The sequence below is a fragment of the Ochotona curzoniae genome, unplaced genomic scaffold (assembly GCF_017591425.1).
Source record: "Ochotona curzoniae isolate NIBS_2020 unplaced genomic scaffold, NIBS_Ocur_1.0 scaffold_3554, whole genome shotgun sequence".
NCBI lineage: Eukaryota > Metazoa > Chordata > Mammalia > Lagomorpha > Ochotonidae > Ochotona > Ochotona curzoniae.
In genome coordinates, this window is record NW_024467111.1 from 894,582 (window position 1) to 919,114 (window position 24,533).

At 50.8% G+C, this 24,533-nt stretch overlaps 1 protein-coding gene across 1 annotated transcript; it reads left to right on the forward strand.

The window, feature by feature from the left end:
• The first annotated feature begins 458 nt into the window (after positions 1–458).
• Positions 459–24,304, forward strand: RASGEF1C (RasGEF domain family member 1C). The gene is made up of 13 exons (XM_040964478.1): positions 459–641; positions 805–927; positions 1,720–1,857; positions 3,479–3,679; positions 4,114–4,188; positions 13,974–14,063; positions 15,147–15,249; positions 15,810–15,889; positions 15,967–16,062; positions 17,785–17,880; positions 19,570–19,693; positions 23,763–23,835; positions 24,220–24,304. The coding sequence occupies exons 1-13, from the start codon at positions 465–467 to the stop codon at positions 24,242–24,244; spliced, it is 1,401 nt and encodes a 466-aa protein (XP_040820412.1). The 5' UTR covers positions 459–464; the 3' UTR covers positions 24,245–24,304.
• Positions 24,305–24,533: the final 229 nt, after the last annotated feature.

Sequence of the window (24,533 nt, forward strand, 5' to 3'; positions counted from 1 at the left end):
GGCCTTGCGTAGTATTGGACAGCCCCAACTGCATCAGGTCCCCCTCATCCCCAACGCCAACACAGGAGCTCCAGGGCAAGGAGCCTCTGCACACACAGGTATCTGGGCTGCAGCTGAGCCCCTCAGTCTGGCCCAGTCTTGATAGCCAGGAGCAGGGAGGAGTGAGCAAGTCTTCCAGGCCAGCTTCGTGGTCACAGCTTGCACAGGCTCTGTCCCTCAACAGGAAATTGAGAGTGGAAACAAGGTGGCTGCTTACTAGGAGAGAGCCATGGATGGCAGGGGAATGCATTCTGTGCTGTGAGGCTGGGGGCTGTGGCAGCCCTCCCAGGAAGTCATCCTGGACTCAAGTGGACACAGAAACAATGGGAGGAAGGAGGAGGCCAGTATGGGAGACTCAACCCTACCAGCTGGGAGGCCCCAATTAGGTTCACCCCAGTTGCCCATGCTGTTGCTTGCAGGCAGGCATGCCCCGGACGCTGAGTGCCTCCACCGTGGTCAGCCCTGGAAGCCGCAGCCCACCCCCCACGGAGCCCACAGATGGCGAACAGGCCGGGCAGCCCCTCCTGGACGGAGCTCCATCCTCCGCCTCCCTGGACACCCTGATCCAGCACCTGGTACCCACAGCCGACTACTACCCCGAGGTGGGTGAGCCGTCAGCTGAAAGCATTGGCCGGACCAGGCCAGGGAGAGATATTGAGCAAGACTCAAGCATCTTCAGGCCCAGGGGAGGAGCCGGCTGGGATGTGTACTCTCCACACCTGCTTCATGAACTTGCTTTCTCTCTCTCTCTTATGTGTCCCCCAGAAAGCCTACATCTTCACCTTCCTGCTCAGCTCTCGTCTCTTCATCGAGCCCCGGGAGCTCCTGGCCCGAGTCTGCCACCTGTGCATCGAACAGCAGCAGCTAGACCAGCCAGTGCTGGACAAGGTGAGGGGTGAAAGGCAGGCTGGGGGTCTCCTGACTATACCGACTTTCCCCAGACAGGCCCTCGGGGCACCTACCTCTCAGCAAGTGATAACTGTCACTACACTCCTGACGAGGAGTCTCTAGGAGCCTCTGGCCTGTCTGAGGCCCAGAACCAGGATGGATACCTAGGACCTTTGAGCCCCTGTGCAGTTCCCCCATGGCTTATGCACTCCTTGAAGTCATAGGAAGCCCAGGGCTGGGTCCTTAGGCCCCTCCAGCACACTGGGTTCCACCTTCTCTTCCCTGGGGTCTGCTGATTGGCCCAGCCTGCCCAAGGTTCCTGGCCTCCTGCATTCCATGTGGTAAGACAAGCCCCTTTCTCCACTGACCCAGTACAAGTGCCAGTCTATCATCTTAGCTGGGGCCATGCCATCTGTGAACCAATGACAGTGCCTGATGGGGCAATGCTCTGGTTTTCCAGCACAGATCTGGGTCCACCTACAGGGCACTGCATCTGCTGAGAGTCATGTGACTCTGAGTAGCCAAACATTTCCTGGGTTGAGCTGATTACAAAATGGAGATGGAGCCCCCATCTCCATCGCAGGGAAAACTGAGACTCTCTCCGCAGCCATGAAGAAGGGGCACCATGCACACAGAAAACAGAGCTGGCTTGGCCAGCTCCCCTGTGGGCCAGCACCCCTCCATGTGGAGGACCCATAAAGCCCTACTTCCCTACCTTAGCACCACCAGCTGTGCCCCACTGTTCTGGAACACCCATCACTCAGCACATCCCATCCTCGGCTTACCTTGCAGGCCCGTGTCCGGAAGTTTGGTCCCAAACTGCTCCAGTTGTTGGCTGAGTGGACAGAGACCTTCCCAAGGGACTTCCAGGAGGAGGCAACCATTGGACACCTGGAAGACGTGGTGGGACGCATCGCCCCCTGCGATGAGGTGACCAGAACCTTCATACCCTCCACACTCCCACACTGCAGCTCCTCCAAAGCCAACCCCTCTTCCAGCCTGTCCCTCACTGTTCTCCCAGTGGGACCCAATGGCCAGAGAGTCACCAATATGAGGCCTCTGGTCTGTGATCCACTAGGCCTGCCTGGCCTGGCAGGGCCTGGATCTTGAGTGTTATGCACCAGCCCCATGTCCAGGGTCAGCCAGTGGTCAGGACAACTCCTGGTCAGGGGTGCTAATCAGGGGTAGGAAAAGGGCAGCACTGGCTGAACCAGAAGAGCAGCAAGATTACAGGTGGGGGCAGGATCTGCTAAGACCCTTGTAGCCTCCTGGGATTCGCCCCAACTCCACAGGGCCTCCTGCTGGGAACTTCCAGTAGCTTCAGAAGCAGCAGGTGGAATGTGCGCATCAGAGGTCCCTGGGGGGATCACCTGAATGCCCCAGCAGAGCGGCCCACCTCCTTTACAGGTGAAGGGACACTCATGGCTCTACCCTGGGCCTGTGTGAGAAACAGGTGAGGCCTTGCGGAGGGGACGGCTTTGGTGGAAGGGACCGTTGTGCTGAAGAGGTCAGGCTGGGGATGTGCTCCCGAATGGGTGTGGACTAACAGTAAACCTGGCCCTCACCAAAACTTGGCCAAACTTGTTTCTCCCATCCCCTCATGCACTTCCACCAACCACAGATGCTTTGTAAGAAAATCACAGACATTGAAAAGATTTCTCCTGGGGTGGAGTCCAATGCCAATAAAAGATCATGCCCAAGGCCTTGAGGTAGACATGGGGGTTTTCAGAGCGGTGTGTCTGAGGCCTCTGGGAGGCCAGAGAACAGGCAGGGCAGAATGGGGCTCCCTGGTACCGGGGGCTGAAGCCACCCCTGGGGCTGAGGGGACTGTCTGTGGGTCCAAGCCAGGCTGGTGCCCCTTTCCTTGGAAGCAGTGTCTGACATGGGAGTCACTGCTTTCAACATGGAGATGGACTGCTGGGTGCTGCAGGTGGGGAGGTTATGGACTCTCACCCCTTCACCCAGCCCAGCATGTGGCCTCAGGCAGGAACGTGTCCACCAGAGCTGAATGATGCGGGACCTCATTCAGTGCAGTGTTTACATGCTCTGTGCAGGACTGGGATCTGGTCAGCTGGGTGTCATAGCACAGAACTCCCCACCCCTTGGAACTACCATTCCTGAATGAACAGGTGGGGCAGGGGGTGGAGTGATCCTATAGGGTGATCTGGATGAGTGCTATGGTGGGGCAGAGGACGGCGCAGTGAGGCTGAGTGATGCAGGCTTCTCTGTCTCAGGCCTGGAAGATGGGAGGCCAAGGCCCCTTCCCACTGTGACTGGCCCCCAGCACCTGCCCTGTTATGTACTTTCTAGGGATCACATCCTCAGTTCTACAATCTGACCTCTGCTTCCCTGCCAGCACCTGCAGGGACCTGACCTTTCCTATGGACCTTGGCCTCCCTGCCAGCACCTGCAGGGACCTGGCCTTTCCTGTGGAGGTACCCAGGAACAGTGCGTGCCTCTAGAGCCCAAGACCCCGCTCTGGCCCATATCGGCAACTCACACACAAGTGTTGAGCCTGAGCGCCCTCTCTCTGCCCTCCCCCACCCACCAGGCATATGGAAAGAGGATGCACCAGCTACTGCAGGACTTGCACCAGAAGCTGGCAGCCCTGGGCCAGGGGACCGAAGGCCTGCTGGGCATTGACAAGCCCATTTCCTACAGGACCAAACCGCAGGCCTCCATCCACAGGGAGCTCCTTGGGGTCTGCAGCGACCCCTACACGCTGGCCCAGCAGCTAACTCACGTGGAGCTGGTAAGTAGGCACAGATCCAGAGCAGGGAGCAGCTGGAAGCAGGCTGCCAGCCTACTCCAGCCTGCTCCACCACAGAACCCCAGGCCTGGGTCCAAGGTGGCAGGCATCTCCCACAGGAGCAGCTCCTGGACCAAAAAAAAATGAGGGCTGGAGGTACACTCCACCCTCTCCAGGTTTCCAGAGAAATCCACCAAGTCCCTCCTGCTTGGGAGGAGAATGTGGTAGGTCCCAGGGAGGGAGGCAGCAGCTCATGTCAGTTAGCTGATAGTAGCTAGATTTCCTGGGCAAGCAGTCAGTACAGAATGCCTGGATCAGGATCAGTACAGAACAGTCGGCAAAGCCAAGGGGAAGGGTGGGCACAAGGCAATCCTCAGGGGCAATTCCAGAATCTTCTCTCTTTCTCCACACCTCCGCCCTTCGCCCTCCCCACGCAGGAACGGCTGCGTCCCATCGGGCCGGAGGAGTTTGTCCAGGCTTTCGTGAACAAGGATCCCCTGGCCAGTACCAAGGTAGAAAACACGTACACCCATATCCAACAGCGACCCTCGGCCGGTGACGGCCACACTGGAGTGGGAGGGTTTGGAAGGGCCCTGCCCACTCAGTTCAGGCTGCGCACAGCCTAGAGTTGGAGAAGCCCGGGAACGCTCCGGGCGCTCCGGGCGCGTTGCGACGGCCGCCGGTGCCCTCCAGCGGCCACTCGAGGGAGCACGAGCACCTGACGCTGGGGAGAGCTCTGAGTCCCCCACCGGGCCCGCTCTCCCCTCTCGGATCCCAGCTCCCAGGGCCCGGAAGCTTAGGGTCTAAAGAATGTAAACAAGTGCATTTCCGCCTCTCAGATGGATACCTGACAGGACAGGACAGGTCACTGTGTAGCGCAGGAAGGAGGAGAATTGGCGCCGCCACGTTGGAGGACAGCACTGCGTTGGCACACCGCTTTAAGCGACTCCTTTCATTGTACTGATGGACACCCAGGTGAAAGCGATATGAAAGCGATTGAGAGAAAGAAAGAGAATCTGACGGACTGCTCCCTGCTGGGAGACAGCCCGGGGTGGGAAACGTGGCATGGTGACCACGTGAGGGAAATGGCCAGCCAAGGTATACAGCTCTGGGCTTTTACACATCTTAGGCATGGGAGGTGGAAGAAGGGGTACTCATCACCGCGGATGTTGATCCTCTGCGCAGACAAGATTAGGGTGATTTTACATTCGGAATTTTCCTGGCTGGGAGGGTCTGCTTGGTTTAGGGTGCTGGAATCATTTCTGCTCTGCCCAACCTCACACCGGTACACAGATTCAAGGACAGAAGTATCTGTGATGGGTGGTGCTTATTAGGACCACAGACTGGGAGCAAATTGCTGCATTACTCTTGGAGACTTGATTAAAAGTAAGAAACCGGGCCCCTGCGGTGTGGCCTAGTGGCTAAAGTCCTCGCCTTGAACGCACCAGGATCCCATATGGGCGCTGGTTCTAATCCCGGCGGCCCCGCTTCCCATCCAGCTCCCTGCTTGTGGCCTGGGAAAGCAGTCGAGGATGGCCCAAAGCTTTGGGACCCTGCACCCATGTGGGATACCCGGAAGAGGCTCCTGGATCCTGGCTTCGGATCGGCATAGCATTGGCCATTGCACTCACTTGGGGAGTGAATCATCGGATGGAAGATCTTCCTCTGTCTCTCCTCCTCTCTGTATATCTGACTTTCCAATAAATAAATAAATCTTAAAAAAAAAGTAAGAAACTTCCCATAAATAGAATGAACAAGAGTTGATGTGGAATATTCACCAAGATGCAGCCATGCCCCGACTCAGAAAAAAGCAGCATTGGGAACAGGGTCTGTTTGTGTAAAGACAGGCAGAGGACCATGAGTGATTGGTCTCCAGGAAGACAGTGACAGGGTAGGGGGTCCCCAAACCAGATGGTTGTTTTGAGGTGCTGCTGCTGACCTTGCCCCTGCCCCAGTCACTGTCCCTGTCATTTCGCTGTGAGCAGCATATCTGCCTTACACCTGGCTCCAGGGGTCTACAGGTGTGCATTTCCCCCTGTCATCTCTTCCCAGGCGTTTTCATCTCTAGATCGTGTTATGCTCTTAAACATTACCGAGCACTGAAGAGAGCTTCTGATTATGTAGAACAGCTGCCAGTGTTTACAACTGAAACAGCATGTACTCATTGGGGTCTGTGTTGTGGTATAACAAGTTAACTTGTGGCTCTGGCACCCCATATGGCAAGGGTTCCAGTGCGGGCTGCTCCACTTCCCATCCAGCTCGCTGCTAATGCATCTGGGAAAGTAGTAGAAGATGGCCCAGGTGCTTGGCAGTCCTAAACTCACTCGGGAGACCCGAAAGAAGCTCCTGGCTCCTGGACTTGGCCCAGCCCAATCCTGAAAATGTTATGGCCATTTGGGAGCGAACAAGGAGATGAAAGATCCCTCTCTCTGTCTCTCCTTTTCTATAATTCTGCCTTTCAAATAAAAATAAATGAATCTTTATTAAAGAAAAATCTTAGCCACACATTAACATCATGACAAGATTTTGCTGGTCCTTATTGCAAGGGAAATTCTTTTTCCGGAACGCAGTGGTCGCTGCCGCTACCTCATCGGTTGTGTGCTCTCCCAACACTGCCGGGAAGTGATGCATCTAGAGAATGTGTGGAGATTGTAACAGAGTTTTAGGGCTTTGCCTCAGTGAGGACATGCTTAAGTCACACTCACTTTTCTTTTATTGAAGAGTGTTCCCCACCACTGTTTTGGCACCACCAGTGCAAATCTCAAACACATTGGAAAGGCCACTCTCATATTATTCTCATGAAAATATTCACAGCATTGCACCCATGATGTCTAAGAGTCTCTACACCACCCAGAGAGGCAGATATTACTGCAGGTTAGGGAAGGCATGGGCAACCTCATCAGGTGATGCTAGGCTGTCAACCTACACTCCCAGCACAATCCAGTCTTTCTCTTGTTCTACATCCCCTAGATGCTAGAAATAATTGTTTTTTTTCTTATATTTCTGTCAAACCACCCAGTGGAGCTTGTCCATTCTTGCTTTTTTCCCCTGTGAAATGCACACATCAGGAGCAGAGCTGGGTTGTGCAGCCAGGCACTCCCGTGTCAGGTGTCCTAATGTCAGCTGCCTGCCACGCTCCCTGCAGCCCTTTGTCCATCCATAGCCTCTGACAGGGCTGTGCACTCTGCCCTCTGTCCCGTGGCTACCCATGCGTGGGAGCGCCATGTTGCTCCCCATTCCTTAGTGACATCTGTGATGAGTTTTGCTGCCTCGAGAGGCAGGTTCCCCAGTTCTTCTTAAAAAAAAAATCTTTCTGAAAAGCCAGAGTTACAGTGAGGGAGAGAAAGAGAGCTTCCATCCACTGGCTCGCTCCCTAGGTAACCGTAACAGCCAGAGTTAGGTTGGCCCAAATTTAGGAACCAGCAATTTCTTCTGGGTCTCCCGTGCAGGTGCAAAAGCCAAAGAATTCAGGCCATTCCCTGCTGCTTTCTCTTCCTTAGCAGAGAGCCAGCTCGGAAGTAGAGAGTCCAGTACTCAGACTGGTGCCCATGTGGGATGCCAGCTCTGCAAAATTGTCTTCTTCCTCACCCCTCCCCAGACCCTACCAGTTCTTTAGCAGTAGTATGGCTATCCTTGCCCCTTTGCTTTTTTCATTTACATTTTAAACTTACTTTGTCAAATTCTATGAGAAGCCCTGCTGAAATTTGGGTAAAATGTTAAACACGAATTAATTTGGGAATGGAGGAGAATTCACTTCTTTGTGTCTTCATATTCATGAAAATGATACTTTCCTCCTTTTACTTAAATCTATCCCATAATATCTGTCTTATAATTTTATCCATAAAATTTTATACTATTCATGTTAGATTTTTTCCTGCTTAGGTACCTTGTGCATATGTCTGCTCTTGTGTGTAAATCATGTGTCTGCACAGACTATTTTTCAATGTGTTTTAGACTTCTAAGTGCTTAAAAAGAATGTGTGTTTTGAAATAAGCATGTGCATGCTTTTGTCTGTATCCCAGCCTCAATTGTGTACATACTGTATTCCCTCTCTGCATGCTGCTGGTTTAAGGAGTATAACTTCCTCCGCAGATCAGTTGTATACCGGTGATGTTGTAAATTCACTGGTTCTGGTGACCTGCTGCAATTCTCTCAGATTTTTCCTGCAGACAGTTCCATCATCTGAGAAGAGTGGTGGTTGAGACAGAACCTGCCCTCACAGGACCTGAGCCAAGAACACTGGGGGGCCTTATTCGACCATCATGAATCTCTGAAATGTTGTGACTTCCAGTGACTGCAGAATGTGCTCATCTACTGAATTCCTTTTCTTGCATATTGCACCCACTTGTGCCTTGGATATAATGTCAAGTACACTGACTTTGAAGGAACCAGTCACAGTTCAGCAGCAGTGTGCCCCAAGGGGTCTAGCTGCCTGCTGTCAGCCTGGGGAAGCACCTGGTCCTTTTTCTCCTTTAAGCTGTCATGTGATTATTTACATGAGCTTTTTTTCAATCTTTTTAATTTATTATTATTATTATTATTATTTATGATACAGCTAAAGAGGCTCCTGGGATTTCCCTTATCCGCTCCCCAATTTCTGCCCCCCCACCTAGTTCCCCTATATCATTACTAAAGTACAGTTCTTCATACACAGTTATATGTCCATCATTGCGGGCGTGGACAATGGCAGAGAGTCCAGCATCCTATTGTGAAGATACAGTAAACAATTTCATTATAAGTCCATCTTTGTCTGGAGTAGAAATGCATACTAAATTGTATCCTCACATCCGGATATGTGAGTCTCCATTTCACAGTTACTGTACATTCCCTTAAATGAAAAGTCACAATACAAAATCAACAATAGGAAGAAAAATCGAAATTTACAATGCCATGAAGTTAAATTACATGCTACTAGATATGGTAGTCTCCATCACATGCTACTCCCCTTAAATGAAAAGCCACAAAACAAAAAAAGACAAGAAGAAAAAAAATTAACAACATCATGAAGTTAAGTAACATGATACTGAATGACTAATGTGCCACTGAAGAAATGAAAAAGAAAATCAAGAACCTTCTTGAAGAAAATGATGCTGTTCTATGATCTACTGAGTCATTGAAGAATTTAATCAGAAGAAACTGCTTTGAAGAGATGAAACTAACAAAAACAAAAAATTCAAAATCCATGAGATACAGTTTCTGTTTTTTAATGTAGTCTACTAATCTATGCTGTTTGATTGAGCTTAAGCCATTTACATTTAGGGTTAATATATATGAGTGGTACTTTGGTCCTGTCATTTTAGGAACAGGTTGTTCATTGATTTAGTCTTCTGTTGTCATTTTACTGGGATGTTCTCCCCATTTGCCTTTGGTTTTGTTGGGTGCTATTCCTCTTCTCTGTCAAGAGAACATCTTGAAATATCCTTTGTAGGGCAGGTTTGGAAGAGGCATATTCTTTTAACTTTTCTTTACTGTGGAACAATTTTATTTCATTTTCAAAGACAAAAGAAAGCTTTGCTGGATATGTTATCTTGGGCTGACATTTTTTTTTCTTTTAGAATCTGGAATATGTCACTCCATTCTCTTCTGGCCTGTAGAGTTTCCTGTGAGTTTAATCGGCATTCCTTTATACATCAATTGATTTTTTTTTTCACGTGCACATTTAAGGATCTTTTCCTTATGTTCAATTGAAGAGAGCTTGATGATCATGTGTCTTGGCGAAGATCTCGTTTGATCAAGCCTGTTGGAAGTTCTGCGCCCCTTCTGGATGTTGTTTCCCAATTCTTTCTCTAGATTAGGGAAATTTTCCTTTATTATTTCATTAAATATATTTGTAAAACCAGTTTCTCTTTCTGCACCTTCTGGGAATCCCATAATTCTTATATTTGGCCTTCTTAAATTCTTTGAACTCTTGTATGTGCTTCTCATTGTTGATCAGAAGCTTTATAAAGAGTTTTCTGAATTCTGTGTGCCCCGTTTTCTCTATGTCTTCCTAGGTTAACTCTGAGGTTGGCATAGGGTTTTGCTCCTTTGCAGGGGAGTCTTCAGTAATATTCATTGTGCCTTTGTCTCTGCTTTTGCTCTTAGTCATTGTACTTCTAGTTATCAGATTCTTCGTCTTGGGGCAGGTTTCTATGCTGAATCACCCACAGGTCTACAATGCTATTTTACTTATTGCAGTTGGTGCACAACTCTTTGCTTGCAGCCAATTGTGCCCCTCCTTCCAGCGAGTTCCAGGTCTGGGTTCTTTTGTTAGATTTCCACTGTGGTCTCCATAGCCCCAGCTCCTGGCTGACCACTCTCCACTTCCTGTGATACCATGCTGAGGATGCAACATTGTTTCTGCAACCTTTCTCCCACTTCTGTTTGGAGCAGGTCCCAGGATTAGAGAGATACCAGGTGTCCTATATAGCTAGGTTGTTGGTGGTGCTGATCTTGCTGGAACCTGTTGGACGTTAGGTCTGGTGGCACACGGACCTATTTTGGCCCATATGATGCCACAGTCGGTATTATTTTCTTGTGGGACCAGTGCAATTCACTGAACTCAATGAGTTCTCGCGAGCTCAGCACATGCACAGTTCACTGTTGTTCCCTGCAGTCCTAAAACTTTTGCCACGGTGTAAGAGATGGCACCTGATGTGCCACTACTAGAGTTCTTGATCTGCTAGCTGTCATGTCTGAGGGCTACCCAGACCTGTCTTGGGTGGAACCTGTAGCATACCACATTGATGCAGTTCACTGAGTCAGAAATGAGTTCACTCCCAGCTCAGTGTATGCTCAGTCCTTTCCCTTGCCCTTGCCTCCTTATGCAAAATAGCGCCCAATTCAGCTCTAGGGGGCTGACTGGGCTGTGAAATCCACCCTGTTCTTGTACTGCCCGTCTGAGACCTGCTGCTCTGTCTCTGCTCCTGATCAAATCAAATGGACCATTAGGACACACAGTTCTTTGTCTGGATTCACCTCCCAAGCTCCCAGTGAAAGTCCCTTCCCACCTGATTGCTGGTGGAGTTCAGTTCACTGTTAGCTGAATGCCGCTGGAGTATCAGTCACTGCAACACTGCACCGTAGTGTCTGCTGCTCTCCTGTGTCTGTCAGTCTCCAGGTACCCCTCTGCTGCTGTTCTGTCCTCTCCTATTTCCTGGAATGTGTCCTCTCTGCTTCATCCTGATTAAATGTTTCTCCGTCTGTTTAAATGTGTCATTACCCTATTCCGCCATCTTGATTCTCCTATTTACATTAGCTTTTGTAGTCAGTGTTGAATCAATCTTGCATTCCTGAGATCAATAAAAATCAACAAGGAAATTCGCTTTACATACATCACCAGATTCTGTTTGCTTGATAGTGCTTTGTTTTGGATTTCTGCCACTGTAATCCAGAGTGAGGCTGATCTGTTATCCTCCATTGTTAAGATGTTCTTCACATCTTCCACATTGTGGAAGCCTGGAGTGACCTGTCCTTAGAGCACTTGGTGGACTTTTCAGTGGCACTATCTGGACCTGAAGTCTTCTTTGAGGAATGATTTCAGGTACTGAGACAAGGCTTTTCTTGTTGTTTAAAGATTTATTTGTATTTGGAAATCAGATTTGGGTCCAGTGTGATGGCTCAGTAGTTAAACCCCTCTGCCTATAAGCACCTATAGGCACCAGTTCCTGTACCAGTTGCTCCACTTCCCTTCCAGCTCCCTTATTGTGGCCTGGGAAAGCAATAGAGGACAGGCCAAAGCCTTGGAACCCTGAACCTGCTTGGGAGACCTGGAAGAAGCTTTTGGCTCCTGGTTTCAGCTCAGCTCAGCTCTGGCCGTTGTAGCCATTTGGGGAGTGAATGAGCAGATGGAAGATCTTTCTCTCTGCCTCTCTTTCTCTCCATAAATCTGACTTTCCAATAAAAATAAATAAATCTTAAAAAAGAAGAATATCAGATTTACAGACAGAAGGATAGAAAGAAAGATAAAGATCTTCCATCCTCTGTTCACTCCCCAGATGGCCACATTGGCTGGAGCTGATCTGAAGTCAGGAGCCAGGAGCGTCTTCCCAATCTCTCATATGGGTACAGGGGCCCAAGGACTTGAGCCATCTTCTGCTGCTTTCTTAGTCCAGAAGCAAGGAACTGGATTGGAAGCGGAGCAGCAGAGACTAGAACCAACGCCCATGTGGGATGCTGGAGGTGGCAGGTGAAGAATTAGCCTGTTTAGCCACTGTGCCAGGCCCTGTTTGGTTTTATTTAAGAGAAGAGAGAGAGATCTTCCAAATCTGGTTCACTCCCAAAAGCCCAACAGCCAGGGACCAGGAGCTCCATCCAAATCTCCCCTGTGGGTAGCAGACCCAATCCTGGAGCTATCAGCTGCTGCTTCTCAGATTGCAGTCGGGGAAGCTGGTTAGGGAGCAGGTTGAGACTCAAACCCAGGTGTTTACATGGGGCCCAGGTGCTCCGGTAACAGAGCCAGTAACATGGACACAGAGAGGATCTGGGGATGAAGCACTGACAACAAACCAGAGATGGTGGAAGTCTCTGAGAAGTCTCTCTTTATTGCTCCTTCATCTCTCCTTAATGTACTCTTCCCCAACATGTCCTGCCTTAGCAGGATATTGGATACAGATGAGTCCAATTAGTCTAGGTGGTTTTAGCCACAAGCCCAGTTCCTGTTGCTGCTCAGCCCAACGAGCACTAATCAACTCCTCAGCCCACCAACACCCAGGCACTGTCACCGCTGAGACATTCATCTGTCTCATTTGTTTCTTGATTATTCTTGTTGTTACTTGAGCTGTCATATGACCAGTTTTCTAGTCTTTTCTACTTCTAGGAAATTGACCATTTCTCATAAGTTTTTTCCTTAAGATTAATTAATTAATTCATTTATTCATTCATTTATTGAAAGGCAGAGTTACAAAAGAGAGGTAGGAAGGGACAGAGAGACAGAGGGAGAGCTCTTCCATCTGCTAGTTGACTCCCCAAAATGGATGCAGTGCCTGAAGCTGGCTGATCCAAAGTCGGAAACCAGGAACTTCTGGGTCTCCCATGTGGGTGCAGGGACCCAAAGCACTGAGGCCATCTTCTGCTGTGTTCCTAGCTGTATTAGCAGGAACTAGATTGAAACTAGAGCAGCTGGAACTTAAACCAGTATCCATGTGGGATGCTGGCAATGCGGACAGCGGGTTTACTTGCTGTGCCACAGCACCATCAGCCTGCACCTGGGCTAAGTGTCCACATGAACAGACACCCGTGAGCCACAGTATTCTGCAGTTATGTGTTTAATTTCTTCAAACCCATCTGTACTTGTTGCTAACACTTTGCTTCTTTATCAGTTTGCCAAAGGCTCATCAAATTTGTCTTTTCAAATAGCTTTTTACTTCATTGATATGTATTTTCTTAATTTATTCATTCACTTATTTCTTCTTTTTTATTGTTAATTTTTGTTTGTTTATTCATTTGACCAGCAGAGAAAGTGATTTCCCATCTACAGTTGCACTCCCCAAATGCCTGTGGCAGCTGGGGCTGGGCTCTGGAAACTCAGTCCAGGTCAGCTGAGCAGATGTCAGGGAGCCAACCTCAGGAGCCATTGTTGCTGCTTTCCAGGATGCCTTAGCAGGAAGCTGGTATTAGAAGCTGGAGCCAGCACTCTAACCTAGGTGTTCTATTGTGGAACAAAGCATCCTAGCCAGCATCTTAATCATTAACTAGGTTAATATAAAACTTTGTGTTTGTGTGTGCTTGCCTCAAGACAGGCTGCTTAACATGCATATTCATTCCATTGCCATTGTCCTTGCAATGCATGGCGGCTCCCACCTAAGTAAAGCATCTAACGTGTGCTGTCGTTACTGGTCATGCTGTGGCCTTTGTGCATCCAGGAACACTGGACAATGCTCCAGCCTTGTGGCAAGGGCTTCTTTAAACAGTGAAATCTGCCCCCCACCCAAAAAAAAATCCAAAAATGAGGGGGAAAAGAAGAACTACACAGACCCAGATCAGTGTTGTATTAACAGTCTACAAACTGAAAGAGGAAAGCATAAAAAAGCCTGACCTGGATTGGAAAAGCCCATCATGTTAGATGACATAGAAGTGGCAGTTATTGGGGTTACAAATGCATCTCATGGAGAGGCGAAGTTGCCAGCATCATGCAGAGGACCCACACGGTTTCTGTGGCTGCTTTGGCTGCATCTGGGTCAAGGGTACACAGCCTTGGGATTTCTGGGAGGTTTGGGGGTCTCGGGTCCCCCAGGTGGCCCATGGGGCTTCAACACTGACTGTGCATTCCTGGAAGTTACTGACTGGAAGCTCAGAGCGTGGCCTGTGTTTCTTCCAGCCCTGTTTCGGTGACAAGAGCAGCAACCTAGAGGCCTACGTGAAGTGGTTCAACAGACTCTGCTACCTGGTGGCCACTGAGATCTGCATGGTGAGTGGGAAGTCAGGGTGAGCACAGCCTGCCCTGGCCAAGGGCTGCCTGGGTCTGGCAGGAAGGCACTAGAAGGCAGGGAGGGCAGCTTGAGCCTCATGCTTCAAGCCCAGGTATTAGCCCAGTGCTCTTCCAGGAGCTTGGTGGGGCCACAGACGCTGTGAAGGACTGCTGCTCCCAGTCCCCAGTTCTCCAGCTGTCTCTGTGTCCTGGACTGCCTGACCCACAGCCGAGTGGTGTATGTGACCACTCTGGACATAGATGAGAAGCAAGCCAGCCTTGGGGAATGGAGACATGGTGCCTGGCAGCTCAGGCCTGTGGCTTTCTGGGAAAGCAGGAAGACAGAGATGGGAGCTCATGTGCACATCACTGAGTCTTCACCCAGCCCCACTGCGCCCAGCCTTTGTTCTTTCTCCCTGGACCCTGGCTCATACATAGGTCTGTGTCAGGGTATGTACTCTTACCACATATGCCCCAACCCCAGCACTGACAGAACTGGAACAGGTGTTTACTGCAACTCCGTGCCCCTGAGGGCAAACAGGAACACACAGGGTTGAGCTGTGGGACAGGCCGTTGTGAACACCCACATCGTGAGGCCAGGACAGCTGACCTCTGGCCACCATTGCCAGCACAGGCTGCCCCTCAGACAGGACCCAGTGTCTTCCTGCCCAGAGGTGGTTGGTGACCTCTCAGCAGGACTGCAGCATGCTGTGGTGGCAGGAGAAGACCCGCTATATGCCCAGCAGGCAAGCAACACCCTTCTGTGCAAAGTCAGCAGCACCCACCCCAGTCCTCTCATCCACACACGTGTGTAGCCTGGCAACCCTGATGGGGCTTTACCTGTGTGAGGACTGGACTAGCAGGACAGTACAGGAAAGGGCAAAATTGGGTTCTAAACTATCGAGAACCCCAGGGCTTGTGATGGGAGGAGGGCAATGCCATCGAGCCACTCCCCCTGTATGCTGCCTCTGCCACGAAGTGCCCTGGGACTCCGACTTCTCAGCTGTGAAATGGACATGGAGGAGGTGTGGGAGGGACCATGGGAACAGGTCTTCACTGAGGCTCTGGTGTCCTTGTCCCCAGCCAGCCAAGAAGAAGCAGAGAGCCCAAGTGATTGAGTTCTTCATCGATGTGGCCCGCGAGTGCTTCAACATTGGCAACTTCAACTCCCTGATGGCCATTATTTGTGAGTAACCCAGCCCACCAGCAGGGTGGGTGTGCCTGTGCTGGGCATCACAGGCCCAAGGTAGCCAACAGTCTCTGTTCTAGAGGCCTTGGGGAGGGGATTTAATGTTTTTGAAAATAATAATAATAATGAAAAGGTTTATTTATTTGAAAGGCAAAGTTACAGAAAAGGATAAGATCTCCCATTTGCTGGCTCACTCACACAGTGTCCAGGGCTGAGCCAGGCCAAAGCCAGGAGTCAGGAGCTTTTTCCAAGTTTCGCCTACTCCCTGGGACAGAGAGCCAAGGGCTAAGATAGTCTTCTGCTGTTTTCCCATGCACATTAGCAGGGAGCTGGGTGGGAAGTGGAGCAACTAGGACTAGAATCAGTGCCCATATGGGATGCCAGTGTTGCGGAAGAGGGCCCAACGCAAATGCTAGCCAGAGAGGTGAGGAAGAGGTGCGCCAGGCCCAACTGCACACCGTGTACTGCTGCACTCACACACCCACTGCCTGCCAGCTGGGGTGCACAGCACCTTGCCTGTGCGGTGAGCCCTCCCCAGCCTGGCCTCCCTCTTCCAGCTGGCATGAACATGAGCCCTGTCTCCAGGCTGAAGAAGACCTGGGCCAAGGTGAAGACAGCCAAGTTTTTCATCCTGGAGGTAAGCAAAGATTGTTGGGCTGCCAGGGATGGCTAGATAGCCCTGGACAAGCACTCAGCACCTCCCTTCTTTTCCAGCACCAGATGGATCCCACAGGGAACTTCTGTAACTACAGGACAGCCCTGCGTGGAGCAGCCCACCGCTCACTCACTGCCCACAGCAGCCGGGAGAAGGTAGCTGAGGAGTTACTCCTCCACCCACCCTGGCTGCTCCCTGTTGTAGTCCAACTATATCGTCTGCAGCAGCTGCCATGTCCACTCGTGGTGCTCTCAGGGTACAGTCCCAGCTGACAGGAGTCGCTGCCTTGGGGCATCCCTCAGGGCAGTGGGTGGAGGTTAGTGATGAGGGGCCTGCATCAGGAGATTCCTCCAGCCTGGACAAACCAGGTGGTTTGTCATCCTGCTGCATCTGGGTGGTCCCTAGCTGAGTGACCTGGGCCAAGGCTCTGCTGCTCTTCTTGTGCCCTGCCCAGATGAGCCAAGCACTTGTCACGTGGAATGAAGCTGACACCAGCATTCCCTGACTCAAAACCACCAGGACCTGCTGCCCAGTCCCCAAGGCCGATAGGCTGCAGCTTGATGTGGCTGGACTGGCAGCAAGCGGGCCAGCTCCAGAGGCCAGGGGCAGAATAGGTGTGGCTTTTCCCTGTGCCTTACACTGCAGAGTTGTGTGCCTCTCAGTTCTGGAGCTAGTAAGCCAAGGTCAAGGTGGCAACAGGGCCCACACTTTTCTCTCTCTCTCTCTCCTTTTTTTTTAAAGATTAATTATTTGAAAGAGCTAGAGAGAGAGGGGGATCTTGCATCTGCTGTGCCACTCCCCAGGTGGCAGAATCAGCTAGAACCAAGCTAGAGCCAGAAGCCAGGAGCTTCTTCTGGTTCACCCACGTAGGTAGAGAGACTTGGGTTATCCTCCACTGATTTCCTGGCAGCATTAGCAGAGAGCTGGATTGGAAGTGGAGCAGCTGGGACTCGAACCAGTGGCCATATGGGATGCCCGTGTCACTGTTACCAGCTACACCACAGGTCCAGCTCCAAACTTCACTTTTCATAAGAGCACCAGGGACTGGGCTAGGGCCCACCCTTATCTCCCACCAGCAGAGACCACCCCTCCAATGAGGACCCCAGACACAGGCACCAGGATGGGACTCAAATGTATCCCCAGGAGGGACACAATTCAGCCATCTCAGCCAGGTGGTTACACTGGGCTCCCCATGGGTGGCCTGAGGTGCCAATAACAGTGCTTCCTCTCCTGTGGTGGCAGTGGGCAGGTGCACCAAGCAGGGAGGCAGCAGTGTGCAGTCCGTAGCGTTATCAGTGACCCACTCACCTATGCAGGCTGGGAGCACAGGCCTTTCCAACAGAGAGGGAGTGGGGGTGCCCTGCACTGGGTCTCACCACAAGTGCACCAAAGCCACATCTGACACCCATGAAGGACACAGGATGACAAGTTACTGATTAACAAAAGACAAAAACAAGGCCACAAAATGAGCAGACGGTGACACCTGTTCCAGGTGCGTTTATGTAGGCTTATCACAAACAGCTTCCATAGTGCACAAGGGCCAGAGGCCTGGGGTGTAGGCCTCCACCTGCCCGCAAGGCCATCCAGCTGTGTGACTCTCACCCAGCCTCTGTCCAGCAAGAGCACAAAGAGCATAAGCTCTTTTAAGGTTATGGGGGCGGGGCGGGGGATGGCAGTTTGGCTCCAGAGCTATCTGGTCTGTACCTTTTTTCTCATATCAACGCCCATCCATGGGGCACCCTAATTAGGCTTCTGACTCATGGGGCTGTCTGAGCAATTTTCTCTGTCCTCAGTACCCCAGAACTAGCATCCCAGACCCCACTCGGGCCCTCAAGCCAACCTTGCAGGTCCTAGAGCTGACCTGGCCTCCCTTGCAGATCGTCATCCCTTTCTTCAGCCTGCTCATCAAGGACATCTACTTCTTGAACGAGGGCTGTGCCAACCGCCTGCCCAATGGACACGTCAACTTCGAGGTAGGGAATGGGGGCTCATGGCAGGGTCTCTGCATGTTTGGACTAATGGGGGGCACTGAGGCAAGGTGTAGCAATCACAGCCAACATCGAGTCACCAATGGAGAGTCAGAGGTTCATACACTGTTGTATACACTGCATGCTGGACCTAAGGAGTTCAAGGTGATTGAGAAAGAGCCCCAGAGACCCCCGGTGACAACTGACAAAGTTCTGATGGGAGGAGAGATCCCAAGGGAGGGCCCTGAGTGACAGCATTCTGCTGTCCCCCATGGACACTCAGTGCATCAGCACAAGTGTCTCCTTATCCAGAGGGACCCCCTTGACTTCCCAGAAGGCAGGAGCCACCTGTCAGGAACTATGTCTCTGGGCTCCTTAGAAGAAAGGCCAGGCTGGTCTCTCTGTGCCCACCCCTACCCAGCACACATTTTAAAGTGACCACTGACAGCAGTCCTAGTGGCATCATGTGGTCACTAGGGCAAACAGAGAAGCACACCATTCAGCAGGGAAGAGTGGGCTCTCCCCCAGGGCACAGCCCACCAGACACACCCAGCACTGACTTCAGGAAAGACACAACAGGGCTTGAGGTCCCACCTGCCTCTGTCTGACTGGGCTCTGAGACTCAGCCTCTCCTGCTCTGAAGTGGCATTTCAGTTCCAGTCACACAGTGGAGTCATCAGAAGCAGGTGAACAATATGGCCCACCCCAGGCTGTGAGAGCAGTCCTCCCAGCTGGACTCACACACATCTGAGCTCTGTGGTCTGGAGTCAGCAAACTCCTCTGCAAACCCAGCTGACCCCTCAGTGCCAGCGGAACCTATGGGATGCCCACTGCTGCACAGCTGGTAGTCTATCCTGACTGCAGGCCACTGGAGGGAGACCGTTCCTTGCCCTTCAGGAATGCACACTCCTAACTGAGGCCTCATATGGTCCAGGTTTGGGGAGCAGGCGGGGGAGGGGCGGGGCTGACCACCAGGAATGATGTGTGCTCCACACTGAGGCCTGATTTTGTGCTTTATAAAATTCTCTGAAGTTATTAAACTCTTTACAAAGCAGTCCAAGTACAGCCTGCCCTCGCTGTTCTTGTGTCAGCCAACCAGCCAACTCTGCCAACTACAGACAGAAAACATTTAAAAATGCTGTCTGGTCACTGCTCCCCCGACACTGCAGTGTAGGCCCTGTTCCTGTGGTGTTGACATCATACCGTGTTTGCTAAGTCATCCAGAGGGGACTCAGCTTGCACAGGGGACTGTGGAGGGGGCCTGTGCAACATGAGGCCACTCCACGTAAGGGCTGGCACATGCAGCCATTTTGGTACACACGGGAGTCTTAGAACCCATCATCTATAGGTGCTGAGGAACAATTGTATAGAAATTTTCCTGAACCTCAATACATTTATGCAACTGCAGGTGCAGTATCCTACAAGCCAGCAAGCATGCTACCTCGACACAGGAGGACCAGTCACAAAAATAACACTGATGGAAACCCTTGCTGGACACAGTGGAAGTCTGAGGGCCCAGGCATCCTCTGCAGGCTGGGGAGCTGAGGGCTTTGGGGTGTGGGCCATGGGTTCCTCAGGGCACATGGGCCTGGCTAAACACAGAGAGTTCCTGCTAGGGAGGTCAGCTGTCCATCACCTGTGTCCCAGGATCTAGCACTGGGGTACCGCCACTTTGTGTTTATGTGACCCTGGCAGAAATTTCTGGAACTGGCCAAGCAGGTTGGAGAGTTTATCACCTGGAAACAAGTGGAGTGTCCTTTTGAGCAAGATACAAACATCACCCACTACCTGTACACTGCCCCCATCTTCAGCGAGGATGGTAAGTTGACCCCGCCAGCCAAGGGTCCCTGGATGGCCTCTTGGTTAGCATCCTGGACTTCCTGCTCTGAACAAGGGATGCACCAGACCAATCTTTGCAGGCTACAGGCCACTCTCCCCACTCCACTCCCTGCCCCTGGCTGGCTGACTGCCACCCAAGGAGCACAGGACAGGTCCGAGGATCTGGGGCTTAAAGTACAAGTTCTGTCTTTGGACATGGTGTGGACACTGTGGGTCATTGTCAGGCTGAGCCTCCCATCTGCCTAGCTCCATTTTCCTCATCAGTGCAGCTGAGGTGACGTGACTGGGTATGCATGGCCAGTGCCAGCCTGACTATCAGGGAGGAGTGTACACACGTGTAACTGAGTGTATCAAATGAGAGGGCCAGATGTGACCTTGGCTCCACGACATGGTCACCAAGTTTACATCCTCCTGTGACAAACCCATGGGATCATGTATCAGTGACACACACTTGCTTGTACAGGTCCCGAGTAGACAGACCCGCTCCTTAGAGAGCAGTTGCAGGAGAAGCCAGGAGTGGCAGTTGTATGTGTAGCCTGGCCACCTCACTGCAGGTGGGATGACCACACCCATGCTTGGGGATGGTGTTCACCAAGGCAGTATAATAAATAATCAGATGAAAATTTTTCAAATGATTTTTCTTTTGAATAATTTCAACTTTGCCATTTTCCCCTTACATCTTCAAATGGGACCTTCTGGGGGAGGGGTTTCATCCATGTCTGTGTTTCCTCCTTTACTCTCAAAGCTCAGCAACTAGGGGAGGCAGCCTGGGCTGCTCCCACCCCAGGGGCCGTGCTGTCCCAGACAGCCCCTGCTAAGTGGAATCATGGAAACTACTGCCCAGGGCCCTGGAGAGAATGAGGGGAGTGGCCTGCAGTCACCCAGAGCTGTGCTCAATCAACACTGGTGATAGGGGCAGGTGTCATGCCCACAGAGCCTCCCGTGGATGCCCGGGGTCTATGCTGGTGCTGAGACCTGAGTCAGCCATGTCCTCTCCCACACATGTACACAGATTTAGGACCTTTTCCTTCTTAACCAAGCACATAGCACACACTGGGTTTGGAACTTGAGCGGGAAAACACAACAAAACCGTCTTGTCGATTTCACAGAAAGCAGATCCATTCTTACCACAGAGCTTTGCAACTTCAGCACAGGATTTTTTTTTTTCTTTCCTTGTTAAGTCAAGGACTTTCACCTTTCCAATTCAAGAAAACAAAACCCATGGCAGCTTCTCCTAGGTGTGCCTGAACTGCCCACATTACTGCTCAGGTATTTGGAGGCTGTCATTACGTAAAACCAAGGCTACTTGAATGCAATCACAGGGAGTCACTCTCCTAACAGAGCTGGCTCCTGAAGGACCGCCAGGCAGGTGGGACTTAGGGATCAGCAAGCTGGCTCCTGAGGACCTAGCAGGCAGGTGAGACTTGGGGACAGGGAGTCAGCTGGGGTGGACTTCATTGTACCACTTTCATGCCTACTACAGCTCTCCATTGTTCATTCCTGGAGTTTTCCCCATATGATATTTTTGTGGCTCAATTGATTTACTGTGGATGGGAAAGGCATGGGTGTGGCTACTGTTACAGATTGCCAAAACCTTGGTGCCTAACAGCAACACAACGTGTTCTTGAACAGTTCTGGAGGTGAGATGTCCAAAACTAGTCTCCCTGAGTTGAAATAATAAGATTTCCCCCCCAAAAAATTAGTCCTAATACATTAGCAAACAGAAGTCTGCAGTGTATGAAAATAGTTTTACATCAGGGCTGTAAAACTGTGTAATATCTGAAAACCAATGCTATCCACTGTTTTAAACATCCCAACGAGAAAGCTCACATGGTTACATTAATCAATGCAGAAAAACATGGCACATTTACTCACCCATTCATGATAAAAGTAAGCAACCTCCTAGGAAGTAATACCAGAGAGGGATTTCTCTGCTTGGCCAAGTGCATCTGTAAGAAAGCCCTGCACTAGCATCATACTTGATGGTGAAAGCCCAGATGCTTTCCTGCCCAGACTGGCAGCTCTCCCCAACTCACAGCATGGTGGGGGGAGGTCTGGCAGTGCAGGGCGAGAGCACACAAATCACCAGTTCAAGTTCTGGCTGCTCCATTTCTGATCTAGCTCCCTGCTAATGTGTTCAGATGGCTCAGGTGCTGAAGTCCCTGCACACAGGGCATGTGGAAGAAGCTCCTGATGCTGCTTAGGATGCCCCATCTCCTATCAGAGTGCCTGGCTATGAGTCCTGGCTCCACTTCCAATTCCTGCTGATGCATGGGAGGCAGCAAGTGACAACTCAAATGCTTGGGTCCTGCCACCTATGTGGGAGACCCAGATGGAGTCCCGGAGTCCCAAGTTCAGTGTCTCGCATTTCCAGCTATTATGTTTGGGGAGTGGGCCAATAGAGGATCAGTGTGTGTGTGTGTGTGTGTGTGTGTGTGTGTGTACCTCTGTCTCATCTATCTTTGCCTTTCTTCATTTTTTACAATATGCTTATTTGTGGTTATTTGAAAAAGAGTTATGGGGGCAGGGGCAAAAGAGAGACAGATGGACACTGAGATCTTCCATCTACTGGTTCACTCCCCAAATGGCCACAATAGCCAGTGTTGGTTAGGCCAAAGTCAGGTGCCTGAAAGTTCGTCCAAGTGTCTTTACGTGGATTTGAGGGGGACAAATAGTTGAGCTATCTTCTGCCACTTTCTCCAGGCCATTATAGGGCTCTTGATCCACTCTTAAGCAGTGGGCATGCAAGCACAAGCCCATATTATGACACGCTCCTGGCATTGCAGGTGTCAACTTTACCTGATATGCCACAGTGATGGCCCACTCTGCCTTTCAAATACATAAAAATAAAAACTTTCTAAAAAGTGTATTGGGGATTGTGTATAGATTCAATACAAATATTACATCATTTTGGTTTTGAGTGACTTATTTTTTTGAAAGACAGAATTACACACAGAGAGATCTTCCCTTTACTAGTTCATTTTCCAAATAGCCACAATGGCAAGATCTGCTCCAAGCTGAAACTAGGAGCCAGGAACTCCATCCAGGTCTCCTATTTGGGTGGCAGGGCCCCAAGTGTCTGGGCCATCTTACACAACTTTCCCAGGGGTATTAGCAGCAAGCTGGATTGAAAGTAGAGCAACTAGGACTCAAATTGGTCCTCCAGTGTAGAATGCCTGAATCATACATAGGTTGTGGCCTAATTTGTGGCATTGCCATGGCAGCTCCAAACAATATCATTTTATACAAAGGAATGAGCATCTATGAACTATGCTCTCTGTAGATCCTGAACCCAATTTCCCATCAAGGGACAACTCCATATAACCTTCTTTTTTTTTTTTTTAAGATTTATTTTATTTTTATTGGAAAGTCAGATATACAGAGAGGAGAGACAGAGAGGAAGATCTTCCATCCGATGATTCACTCCTCAAGTGAGCGCAACGGCCGGTGTTGCTGCGCCTATCCGAAGCCAAGAACAGGAACTTCTTTTAGGTCTCCCACATGGGTGCAGGGTCCCAAGGCTTTGGGCCGTCCTCGACTGCTTTCCCAGGCCATAAGCAGGGAGCTGAATGGGAAGTGGAGCAGTGGGGATTAGAACCGGCACCCATATGGGATCCCGGTACACTCAAGGCAAGGACTTTAGCCGCTAGGCCACACCGCCAGGCCCTATATAACCTTCTTGAGATGATGTCATATAGAAATGAAGAAGGAATTAGTGGGTTAAGAAAGCTTTGTGGGAGGGATGTGGGTGTGGGTATCAAAGGCTTCAGCAGAAGCCTGTGGTGATAGAAATCTTGCCTGTGCTTGTGCTGATGCCCAGGCCATGGCCTATCCCATACTATACTGTACTACAGTTTTGCAAGTGGTCAGCAATCACGGAAGCTATGTAAGAATGTCCACAGAATCTCTGTGTTAGTTCTTACAATTACATGTGGATCTCCAATTCTCTCCCAAAAAGAACTTTAAAAACACAAGCAGGTCAGGCACTGGATGTAGAGTCGGTTATCCTTGTTAACTGCGATTGCGTAATTTCACTGTGTTCTGTCTAGGTCTTTATTTGGCTTCTTATGAAAGTGAGAGCCCAGAGAACCAAACAGAAAAAGACAGATGGAAATCCTTAAGGTGAGTCTGGTATCAAGACTGGTGACAGGATTGGAGGATGGGGAGAGTGTGAAAGGCCAGGATAAAGATATTCAGTATATCAGCTTTCCTGGAATCCAGCCAGCCCCTGGAGAAGAGAAGTCCCTGGAGGAGAGAAGATCAGGCCAAGGACACAGTGCTGGCGGAGGGGCAGAACTTCAGGGTGGGAGTGGGAAAAGAGGCTGGGCCCATGACCCTCTCCCTCCAAATCCACCCGTGGCTGGTGACCGCCTCCAGGGGCACTCAGCATCTGCTAACAGAGGCCAACACGGGTCGGAAATGACTCCCAGCAAGGATGGGGAGGCCCCTCATCACTGTGGGCTGGTAGTCTAACTGCAGGGCTGGCTCTCCTGTTGAAACCTGCAGATCTTCTATTTTGGGAAAGACATGAGTGGTGCTGAACTGAAGGAGGAGGAAGACGCGGAACCAGCAGAGGCCCATAGGCGCCCCACCCCGGGCAGCCCCTCCTTACTTTGCAAACTAAGACCCAGGATCCACACGGGCACCAGAGAGTTTTTGTCAGACCTCCTTGGTCCGAGAAGACACATGCGGGCAGCTGTACTCTGGGGCCTGCCCATCCTGGGCAGGGGAGACTGCAAGGTCAGCAAATGACATGTGCCTTGGAGGCAGACACCACAGCCTGTCACTAGGTGGCCCAGAAGCCTCAGCCACAACAGTGG